The sequence below is a fragment of the Misgurnus anguillicaudatus genome, chromosome 24 (assembly GCF_027580225.2).
Source record: "Misgurnus anguillicaudatus chromosome 24, ASM2758022v2, whole genome shotgun sequence".
NCBI lineage: Eukaryota > Metazoa > Chordata > Actinopteri > Cypriniformes > Cobitidae > Misgurnus > Misgurnus anguillicaudatus.
In genome coordinates this window covers 10,247,754-10,260,312 of record NC_073360.2, presented here as the reverse complement: position 1 = coordinate 10,260,312, position 12,559 = coordinate 10,247,754, and the positions used below count along the sequence as shown (strand labels likewise).

The 12,559-nt window shown below is 38.8% G+C and overlaps 1 protein-coding gene across 1 annotated transcript in view; it reads right to left on the bottom strand.

Annotated features, from left to right (window-relative positions):
• Positions 1-4,301: 4,301 nt before the first annotated feature.
• fndc3a (fibronectin type III domain containing 3A) overlaps positions 4,302-12,559 on the bottom strand; it is a 72,800-nt gene continuing 64,542 nt past the window's right edge. Inside the window, exons 24-26 of the mRNA XM_073862814.1 lie at positions 10,516-10,682; positions 10,202-10,323; positions 4,302-6,591 (exon numbers count right to left, since the gene is read on the bottom strand). Coding sequence (XP_073718915.1) covers positions 6,277-6,591; positions 10,202-10,323; positions 10,516-10,682 — 604 coding nt within the window. The 3' untranslated portion in view covers positions 4,302-6,276. The remainder of the gene's footprint in view (positions 6,592-10,201; positions 10,324-10,515; positions 10,683-12,559) is intronic.

Below are 12,559 nucleotides of genomic sequence, written 5' to 3'. Positions count from 1 at the left end.
TGTCCAAAAAACAAATGCAATGTAAAATAAATTATGTATTTACACAAGTTACATAATAATATCTTTGACATGACTTTAACTCTCCCATTCATTAAACTTACAAGTATACAAAGTATAGGTTTTGTCTTTATTTCACTTAAAGACGCTAGTATTGCATCCCTAAGTTGATGTTTGGAATTATAGTGCTGTCCACCTCACAGATATTTCATATAATGATGCTCCACAGACTCTTAATAAGACTAAGGTCAGAGGATGATGGTGGTAATACCTTGATTTGTAAGGGGTCCAAATAATGACCCCATCCATCCGTTTGGCCCAACGACGGAATCCAAACGGCATGGCCGGTTTATAGCGGTCTTTTCCGGTGCTTCCGGTTTTAACATTACGCAACTTAATATCTGACTCCAAAGATATGAAACGTATTGTAATATGAATCAAATTGATATAAATATAGAATTTGGATAAACATTTGATCATTCCATTTACTCATGTTAACATTGAACTCATTCATTTCGATTACCAATATCATATCAGCCCACATCGGCCGTTGTGCGGGTTCTGAAACATAAACTTAACCACACCAGAGGTCCTGACTTATATAGCCCTCGAATAATCATCACAATTAAACACAACTTAGTTAGGGTTAAATAATTAGTCTATCCGTGTAACCAGAGGAAATGGTTGAAGCAACTGCCCCATGCTGGCGTGCCCTTCATTATTATTATAAAATACTTACGCAACCCCAGCCAACTATATACAACTTAATACAGAACTCAGAAACTATAATTATAGTAGAGATACTGATTAGAGGTCCTGACTTATCATCTGATAGCCCACATATAGTAAAGTAATGGCTGTACATCTTAGTTCATCGGTATAGACCATTAGCATGAATTTACACCCCGGTTATAGATTTATGGTGACAAAGGATATCGTAATACTTATTGTAACTTAGAAGAGTCAATGATACAGAGAAGATTAGAATGAATGCAAATGTAACAATTTATTTACCAGGTAAGAAAAACATAATTCAGAAGCCAATTTACATTCCAATTCAAATACGAAAATCAAACGAAAAACCATTGCATACCTGGTAATGAGATGAAGATCTTGTTACAGATTCCTCAACATAAAATAAAATACATGATGCTGTGCCAGGACAGCATCATGGGGGTGCATTTCTAGATATAGAAAATCCCGTCTAAATCTTCTACACATCTCCTTAAATAACCAGAGAACAAAGCATATAGGAATTTGGTACTGATTGGTTGTTGTAAAATCAGGGGTGTAGCCTAATATACATGCAGTGGGTGATTGGTCAACATGTCTAAGTTAGGAGTTGTCTCCCAACATTAGATAAAGTTTACTTATTTATTGTCACAGATTAACCTTGAATCCTGTTGTCATATTAATAAACCCAAATGTACCACTTGCATTAAAACACTTCATATAACACCAAACAAAACCAGTTTCACATTCTTTGTACATGTAGAATGTATTGCTTTTATAAAACATGCGGAGAGGGGGACAAGAAAGTGTGGTCGGGTGTGACTCTGTCCCACACCATGGGGTAACTGTCTTGGGGGGTAGATGTGAATTCTTTGTGGAGGGTTTCAGATGATAATTCAACAAGGAATTAGGAAGCGGTTTCCTGTGGATTCAGCCATTTGTTGCTGGCTTCAGGAAATACCTTTTGTCAGGGTTTGGCACCACCATTCAGCTCTTACAATTTCTTTCTTATTTTATGCCCATATGAATTTAAATAGTCAGTGATGTTTGCAGTATGGGATGGTGTATTATCCTCCATGAAAATAAATTCATTTCAGAAGACATGATTCCTTTAATATGCCACAGTGAAAAACAATCTTTTAAGGAGCTCTGCATATCTTCTAGATGTCCTTTTGACCCCCTCAGGGACCCTAAAATGACCCTACCATCTTACTTCCCAATATTCCAGCCCAAATCATTACTCTGGCACCTCTCCCTAATGTTACAGTCTTGTTTGAATATAGTGGCAATTCACCCACAATCCAGAATGGCATTCATCTACATTATTCAGTGTATTATGGCATGTTAATGAATAAATAGTCTTCTTGTATTCTGAGCTCACAGCAATGTTTAATTTTTGCAAGTTTTGGTTTGGTGGAGGGGTAAAAAACAGCTTTATGCACTAAAGGAACCTGCATTAAAGGGGTTATTGGAATTCCAGAGACATCAGCTGGTTTAAATACATGTTTGCTTCTTAACGGGGGCTTTTTATTTGCTGACTTTTCCTAAAAATATATTTTAAAAATCCTTTATATGGTGAAATCTTTCTGTACTGTGAATCACTCATGAATCTTATAGTAGTTGAATGATTTCTGCTTAGGTCCACCAAATATAATTTTTTATAGGAAATAATTTTTTAAGATAATGCACACTTTTTGTCTTTAGAAAGATCTTTTTTCATGTCCATATTGTATGAGAACTACAACTTGCTTAATAATTTGGAACAGCATATTTTGTATTAAAGTATCTTTTGACATTTTTATTCCCTTTAAATAGAATAACATCCACACTATCATATAAGTGTTGAGGGCAAAATAAAATTTGTAAACTGAATAAGAAAAAATTTGATTAAGAAATAATTTGTATTGCGTACGTGTCGAACACGGCCATCCCTGCGTGGCCACAGCGAGTATACTTTAACGGCTGCGTGGACACGGAAAGAAAGTATACCCGGCCCTTATAAGTCCCGGTTAGGGGTGATCATATATTTTTGTACGACTTGAATCATATTATTTAATGTGAATTGCCACCTTGAAAAATATTTAGGAATTCCTGTGAAAGTATCCCCATTATTTTACAGCGATAAAGGCCATTAAGTAAAATTCTAAGTTCTTTAGAAAGTACTTTTAAATTCTGTATATGAGATGTGTTTATATTACACTTATTCTTACTTGCTATGCAAAAGTAGTTTTATGCCACAATTTTTGGATACAATGGGTTTATACACTCACCTAAAGGATTATAAGGAACACCTGTTCAATTTCTCATTAATGCAATTATCTAATCAACCAATCACATGGCAGTAGCTTTAATGCATTAAGGGGTGTGGTCCTGATCAACACAATCTCCTGAACTCCAAACTGAAAGTCAGAATGGGAAATAAAGGTGATTTAAGCAATTTTGAGCGTGGCATGGTTGTTGGTGCCAGACGGGCCGGTCTGAGTATTTCACAATCTGCTTAGTTACTGAGATTTTCACGCACAACCATTTCTAGGGTTTACAAAGAATGGTGTGAAAAGGGAAAAACATCCAGTATGTGGCAGTCCTGTGGGTGAAAATGCCTTGTTGATGCTAGAGGTCAGAGGAGAATGGGCCGACTGATTCAAGCTGATAGAAGAGCAACTTTGACTGAAATAACCACTCGTTACAAACGAGGTATGCAGCAAAGCATTTGTGAAGCCACAACACGCACAACCTTGAGGCGGATGGGCTACAACAGCAGAAGACCCCACCGGTTACCACTCATCTCCACTACAAATAGGAAAAAGAGGCTACAATTTGCACAAGCTCACCAAAATTGGACAGTTGAAGACTGGAAAAATGTTGCCTGCTCTGATGAGTCTCGATTTCTGTTGAGACATTCAGATGGTAGAGTCCGAATTTGTCGTAAACAGAATGAGAACATGGATCCATCATGTCTTGTTACCACTGTGCAGGTTGCTGGTGATGGTGTGGGGGATGTTTTCTTGGCACACTTTAGGGCCCTTAGTGCCAATTGGGTATCGTTTAAATGCCACGACCTACCTGAGCATTGTTTCTGACCATGTCCATCCCTTTATGACCACCGTGTACCCATCCTCTGATGGCTACTTCCAGCAGGATAATGCACCATGTCACAAAGCTCAAATCATTTCAAATTGGTTTCTTGAACATGACAATGAGTTCACTGTACTAAAATGGCCCCCACAGTCACCAGATCTCAACCCAACAGAGATCTTTGGGATGTGGTGAAACAGGAGCTTCGTGCCCTAAATGTGCATCCCACAAATCTCCATCAACTGCAAGATGCTATCCTATCAATATGGGCCAACATTTCTAAAGAATTCTTTCAGCACTAGTATGGTGTTCCTAATAATCCTTTAGGTGAGTGTATACTACCTCAAAGCTTTCTGCAAAGTCTGAATAAATCAATCCACACCTTTGCTTTAATAATTAATAATAATAATAATAATAAACCTTTTTTTACTATTAAAAACCACCAAACGACAAGAATGACGTACATTGCATCATGGAGTAAAACATTTTCAAGACAATTAAGAATTATAAATCTTTTATTGTGCATGTATCCGTATGTAGATATCATAATTATACAGACACCCTTTAGATACATATATATGATTACACATTTCCTAACTGATAACGAACATTTTTAAGTGATATGTTTGGTAGGATGTTTACTATAACAAATTTTTGTTTTGGAATGTACGGTGTATGAGGTAACTGCAAACATTAAAATTACATAAAAATGGTCTCATTTTTTGTGCATATTTTATTGATTTTTTCTTGTAGTTTTTCTCCCAAGAACCAAAATGTAGAGGCATACTATGGTAGGGAGATGTTAAAATGGCACACTTTGCAATTACATTTCATCACTATCAAAAATAGGAATTTGAGATTTTTTTCTTCAAATGACAAACAGAAGAATATCTATTAGACCAAATCATGTAATTCATTTTCGTTCAAGACTTCTTGCAAGGTACCTGTAGCCGTTTGCGGTTGCGACAGCGCTCGTATGCCCATAACCAAGCACGACACGAAACCCTACGACCGGATTGTCACAATGCCAACATGCAGCACTGGCAATCAGTCACAAGACTTAACACACAGAGAAAAAGGCAAAGTTTTCAATTCACAGGAAGTACATGTAAGATCAACACAATTCATTACTGCTGTTTGCGTTTAGTTTCTGGCGCTTTTCTTAATTTCTCTGCCGGACAGAAATAAACGTTAAAGGTTTCTTTAATATAAAAAATAAAGCTTAAATGTGTGTTCTTCGAACGAAAAAATTATATATATATATAGTCCTATACTCAATACTCGCGAGATTACATCGAAAAATAATATTGTATCGTTAAAATTAACTGATAACTCAATGCCATAATCTGCTTTCTAAAGCTATAAAAAATAAACGAAAAAATTAGTCAGAGAAATTAAGAATCGACTAGGTGAATAATTTTTTCGTTTGAATCTACCATTTCAAAAACAAATGTGACACTACAATTTTAAAACAGCCAAAACACATCGAGGGCTTGCACGACTGGAGAACATGTTCCATAAAACGCATCACAAGATCAAGACGCATTCAATACGTAGGCTTATTTTTTTCTCTTCTCACTAAGGTGCAAAGGTAACAACCGAAGGAAAGGTTTTCCGAGAAGCTTACATTGTTTGTGCTGAACGACAATATTTTGGAGCAAAGCAGCTGCTTGATTGTAAAAACAAGCTACAGTATACGTACATGATAGTAAAAATAACTATTAAGCTGTTAGGTTTGGTATTCATAGTCTTAATCTCCATACTACGCCGGTTTCTCAATGAACAGGTCCTCAACGCTGTACAAAAATATACCTACATTTCTCTAGATATTTTTGCATCCTTTACACATTCTGAACATCAAAAAAGTTCTGAGGAAAGTGCTAAACCAACGTTTGCTAATTTCAGCTATCCGTCTCGCCTCGCCCCCTTCCTTACTTCGAAGACTTAATCTCCCAGGGAATGCTCGGTCCCTCGAGACCCCGGGCGGGGCCTTCTCCCATGTGCTTATGAGAGAGACGCCCCCCTCACGAAAGCGTAGTCACTGGCCCTCAGTCCCAAGCCCTCCGAGCTAGTTTGGAACGCTGATCGAAACTCAGGCTGGACAGTTTACAACTATAAACTATAGGTATAAATAAAGGCTACGACTACAGAAATAAAAACGTGAGTGGTACGATGAGTTGAGCATTAAGCTTCACTGCTGATCCTTCAATAAACCGCCTCCGACCCCAACGAGACAGAGAGAGCCGTTCTTTTCGAGAGCGTGCGTTGAGAGAAAAAAGGGACAGCGGAGAGCGAGAGAAACAGAATGATAGCGATTAACTGAGATAATTCTACTATTTCTTTTTCTCATTATTTCCCTTCACGCGCAGCTACTCGTCGCTGGTGCCGGAACACGGAACGAACTGAAAACGGAAAAATCAACAGAAAATAAAAATTCGCTCGGACGACTACGCAGGCCCAGAGTGCGACGGCTCATTCGATGACAAAGTACTGGATGGCCACCGCGATGAGTATGGAGGTCACGGCCAACAGGGCGATGATTATTAAAGAAAACTGTTCGTCCGACAGGCTGCGTTTTGGCTTCTGGGCCTCTGAGGCTTTGGACCCGGTGGCGGCCGAGGTCCCTGGGGTTTCCACGCGAGGTGGGAGCAGGATGACGGTGGAGCTGTAGGTGCCGATGATTTCAGGAGCGTCCTGGCACTGGCGGATGGCGCAGACACGGAAGCGGTACTCCGCCGACGAACTCATGTTGGAGAACTGGAAGGAGGTGGCCGAGCCCTTGTAGATCTGTAGAGCAGAAAGAGAAGAATGTATTGGCCACATTGTTTTGAAATATCTTTAGTCATTAGTGCTGCATCTCACGACTATCAGATTTTTTTACATTTTATATAGTGTTTATATAGTGTTTTCTAAATTATAGCCTAGTTGTGAAATTGCAGTCTGTACTAAATGCAGGGGCGCAGTCATTGTCGAAATGCAGAAAAAACACATTTTGGGATTGTGTTATTTTGAAGTTAATTATTTCAGTTTGTGTAACTAATTTAACTGTGGCAGACAGGGTAAATTAAGGCCAAAGTATGGTACATTTTTGCGTGTACATGAACGTACATGCATGGTCGAGAGTTCAGCCCTGCAAAGCATAGTTTATTTGACTCTTACCGTGGGTTCACACCAACCGCGTTTGAGGTGTCAAATTCGCGTCTAGTTTGCCGCTCGAACATTTTGAGTTTACTCGCTTCATTTGCGCTTGAAATTCTAGTCACCGAGGCATTCACGCGGAAATTCGCGTCATGGGAGGGGGTTTTTTCACGTCACTACTAGAGCAAGCTCCTGATTGGTTAATGCGGCGTGTTTTCCGCCAAAGTTCAATTTTTTCAACTTGCGCGTTTGCCGCGGCAATGCTCAATTTGCGGCATTTGCGCGAACTAGGTGCGTGAATGAGGCGGAATCGCATCATTCACGCCGCGAGACCTCCAGATGGGCGTCAAAGCATCTTCACATTGACTTAACATTGAAATCACTCGCGCTTGACGCCTCTACCGCGGCTGGTGTGAACGAAGCATAACGTGCACGCATGAGCATTGGGATACATTTAGTACCTAGAGGCATAATGAAATTAGACTTAATATTTAATATACAAATATTTACATTTATTTCGGCCTTAATATTACAGCTGGGGAAAATACACTCTAATTTTATTTGATCTTCAGTGTAACAAAACGATTTTCGGGAAATCCCTGAATTGATTCTTAATGTGTAAGAATTCAAAATCATATAAATAAGAATTTAATCGGTCGCAATACCAAGGCTCTTACTTAATATTAGCAATAATATAAATAATTTGCCTGTAAAAAAGATTTAGAGGGGCGTGTACACCAAGGCATTTACGCCTTTGGCCGGCGCACGTTTTTAATTATTTTCAATGGAAGCGTAGCGCTTTTCAAAAATGCCAGTAGCTGGCGAGTTGTGTCAACGCTGAGCACCAACGCTTTTTCTGCGCTCATCGCAGAGCGCTTAGACTTAAAAAATGTTCTTGTTTGTGTAAAACTCCTCAATGCTCGTCACTTCCACCTCGGCCATCCAATCACTGTAGAGGAGGGGCAGGACAAATATCACAACAACCAACCAGAGCAGCGTTTAACGACTGATAAACAAAGCAAAAGTATCACCAAAGCGCTTTGCCCAAAAAAAGCACCAGGCTTTAAATGCTTTGGGGTACACTTTTAAAAAAAATGAAATTAAGCATTATTGTAATTGTTTAACAAAAACCTAAAGAAAAAGAATGCAGATGTGTAGGCAAGGATATGCTTAAAGACTATATGTACATAACTTCCTGCATGCTTGCACACGCACACATGGTGTGTGGGTCACATCAACACAGACACACAAGTCTCCTGTCTCGCCTGCCGTCTCTCAGCAAGACACAATGAGTCAGGCATCCAGTGAGACTGCTATACCCCTCCATTATAGAGTGTGGGTTTAGTCATCTCTAAAGTCACTCAAAGACTCACGCCAGAGTGCCTTTCAGTTAAATCAAACAGTTCGACTTACTCCCGTCTGAGATTCGGGTGTAGTGATCATATCTTTAGTGAAACTCACTATTAGCATCACAACACCACTGCTATAAACGACTGGGTCAGCTTGTTTACCTGGCTCTCCAGTGGGTCCCTTAGGACCAACATTAAAGAGATTTTTACTGTAAAATGGTGCGTGGTTGTGTGTCCTATAGCTCAAAGTCCCTATGCTTAGTTTGCAGCGCTTCGACCTCGGGGGAGTAGTCAGGACTGATGATGTTGCTGCGCCCTGAGTTAAGTGCTCTTCATAGTTCTCATTTTTTATCTGCTTAAAAAAAAATCACATTTTATTTCGTGCCACCATTCTTACACGTGTAACTACTCATGTAACAGTCTTTAAATAGGGAAAACACGGAAGTGTTTGGTGGCTTCTAAATTCATCCCTGTTTGGATCCTAAGGAATGAATGAGGCTAGGCTAAATGCTAACACATTCACGACCGCTGTACAAAGATTAAAAGTGCACGCATTGAAAAAAGATAGGGATGTATTAATTTTCTAAGATGAGGTATAAACATAGTAAAATATAAAAAAACGGTGGTGTTTTCCTTTAAGACATTTGACAGGTCATGTATGCGTTTATCAAAAAATAATGCATACCCATCAGTGGCGGCTCGTGACTGCTCTTCCAAGGATGCGCTAATTCAAAATAAGTGTTCGGATTGTCACGTGTGTGGTTCCCTTTTCCAAAATATGTGTCATGCGTGTAGAGAGATCCTGTGTGCATCACGTGTTTTGTCAAAATAAGTGCCTGCTGCAGACGCGTCAAAACCGTTTATGATAAAAGAGACGCTCACGTTCCCTAAATATACGCAAGACATTCCCTTAACAGTAAACTCTGATTACGCATGAGATTGTGAGAGTATCTGGCACACGCTAGCGTCTCCTTTCAAGTTCAAGGCAGCAGGCACTTATTTTGGCATGACACGTGATGCACACACGATCTCTCAAAGCGCAGAACACATATTTTGAAATGACGAACCACACACATGACAAGCTACATACATGTTGTGACGAACTTCGCATCGTGCGTTTCAAAAAAGGCAGCCACTGATACCCATAAAACATTTCTTAACCATAGGAATAAAGCATTCAACAGCCCTGTGGTATAAGGATAAGTAAACAGGGACATACGTTTTATTCTTAGGTATCACTTTAACATCTTTGATGGCCTTGCTAAACAGATATTATCAAAGCCATTAGCAAAACATATGATGACAGAAAAAAACATTTCAGTGGCTGGATTTGATTTGGCCCTCACATTAAGTCTAATAACCATCACTAACTGGATCACCATTATCCTATATTACTATTCATCCAGACAGCCGGACCCAACACCTGCCATCCCGTAGGAGCGTTACCTGTGCTCACACATAAATGACATAAAACTTTGCCAGGTGTTTATTTCAATGGTTTGCATTGAAAGAGACCTCTTATGTTAAAGATTCCTTAGAAACAGAAGTATTGATGGTATTTTCATTTTATTTTCTTAATAGACAACTTAGCAAACACGCCCTCTGAGGTAAAAGCCAAAGGAAGAAACTATAAAAACAAAGTATGACTGCACATACACGTGCACATTTTGTTTTATGCATTTTATTTGACCAAATCAAGCACCACTATTACCTAGGTTCCCACTTAGACAAACCCAATATATTTAATTCAACGGGTTGGCTTGTTTAAAAGAGGTATGCTATTACATTTCCAAAAAGGAAGTAGAAAAAAATACTATGGAAGTCAAAGGGACCTCTGATCGGTTTGGTTACAAACATTCCTTAAAAAAAATCTTCCTTTGTGAACAAATTGAATAAGAAATGATAGTTACCTGTCTGAAGTCAGAATTTCCCTGCATGCACTGCAGACAGTAGATGAGCGGGTCTCCTTTCATAGGTGGCAGTGACTCCCAGCTTATTTCACACGAATCGTCCACGCGCTCCACACGAGGGGCTAAACGCACACATAGACAGAAAAACAGTTATGGCAAGATGACACTATTATTGTAATAAAAAAATGTGCATCATATTTTCCATATGCTTTTAAATTAACTTTTGAGGTCTGGGGGCAATTCTTGTAAGGTTATTACGTAATATACAGCCTTCTCTTTAACTTTATAACACAAATAGTTCCTAAATGGGGTACCTTTGAGGGGCGCAGGTGGTGAGCGGGGTGTTGTGAAGGTGTAAACAGTTGAGAAGGGACCCTCGCCCGCCTCATTAAAGGCCTGCATGCGGAACGTGTACGAGGTAGACTCATTTAGCCTCTGCACTTTGTGTGTGTGGCAGGGTCCTTTATACAAGGATATAAACCTTTAAAAAGACACAACGAGAGAAGCAGACAGAGAAGAATACTGTTAACTGAGATGAACTCTCACGAGGCCAAAAAACCAATAAAACGAAAGATTCATCTCTTTCGTGTTCAAAACGTAGAATATTACTTAAAATTCGACTGACAAACACACACAATTTGCATATAATTTAGTGAGCAGATTAACACAGTTTTAAACCAGATTCAACACAATTATATTTACGTGTAGGCATTTATTTTACTTTTGTTAGAGATCAGATTCGAAGTGATGATCAAAACATTTTTTTGAGTTTTTACTGCTTTTGGATCAGTGGATGCTTCAGTGTTTTATAAGTTGGGTAAGAGCTCCACCTAGTGGATAATAGCGGAAATATGGATTGCCATAAAAACTCGTCATTGGCAAGGAAGTGTTTTCTCTTAATTTACGAGATAACCCATTAATTGCGGGGAAAGAGTATACTAATTTTTTTAATTAAAAAAAGAAAGCAAATTTGTGACATTAACAAAGCATCGATAACAAACTCGGATAATTACAACCTGTCTCTAGCACCAAGTGTCAATATGTTTTTACTTTTTATGTATAAAATTAATCCCATCATGAAATCTTGTTGGTCCTAAAACATTTAAGGGGCTTTTTACACCTGGTCACTTTATGCGTTTTTTCTGATCAGATAGCTATCCGATCGTAAAAAGTAGGGATGTCCCAATCCGATATGCGAGACCGGGGCCGATCCGGGATTTTTTGGCTGGACTGGATATCGGATCGAGGACCGACAATATGACCAATTCCAATTCCGATATGTGCGTTAGCCGTGGTTGTTACTGGCAAGCTATTAAAAAAAGTATTATAAAAGCACCATAAACGTTTTATACACCCAATAGCTTCATGTAAAGAACAAATGCCCATTTAAAGATATTTTACCTCACAGAAACACTGTAACTTACTCGCACACTGAGTTAATCCACTGGTGAAGCGGACAGATGAAATGCATCATTCAACACGCGCACACACAAGATAACCAGGGCTTCACAAAACGCCGTCAAGTGCATCTCTGAGAATAGCGCGTATACGCGCGCCACACGGCCGCACTGATAAAGACATGGTCCGTCATGTCTGGAGGATAGCCAGTTGATAAAACGCGTGTCCGTGAGAACTGTAAGTGGACTTATGTTTTGGGGTTATTTAAGCCTGTTATTGTATTAGTCTAAAGTTCTTCTTATTTTAAAGGAAGTTAACTGGTGAGTTTGTTATTTAAGCAACCTGCTAGCTAGTTTTCACGTGCCTGTTAATTAGATATAATTGTTGAGCGCTCTTGCTCACTTTATTTATGTGCATTATTTACATGCTACAGTAGTTACACTCCTTTAAGATATTGTAATTAATAGTGGGAAATAATCAGTTTTTACAATTTTTGCGCTATCTATCATCGTTCGCCAGACGTTCTACAACATCTGCTTTAGTTTGTGTTTATTAACCCTTTAGTTTCACTTCATCACGCAGCTATTCCCATTAGAGGTAAAAACATTTCATTCATTAATAATCTAGTATATGTTCATTTTTTGTCATAGCTTCTTTAAAATTAAGTTTTATTTGAGTGTTTTAAATAAAAATATTTTATTTATTTTATTAAAATATTTTTATTTTCATCATGACGCATACGCCCCCCCTTTGATTGCCACCCCCTTTGCCCCAACCACCTTACCAACCCTACCACCTAAACTAACAAATTGTCTGCGGGAAACCCTGATAACTGTAGACCATTTTAAAGATTTGATTTTATAAAGTCTCAGTAAGCCGTTGGATGGATGCAATTTAGTTTGTCCCGAGCACACGATGCATCTATTCTCTTAGTGTTTTAACAGCTATAAACTTTCCATT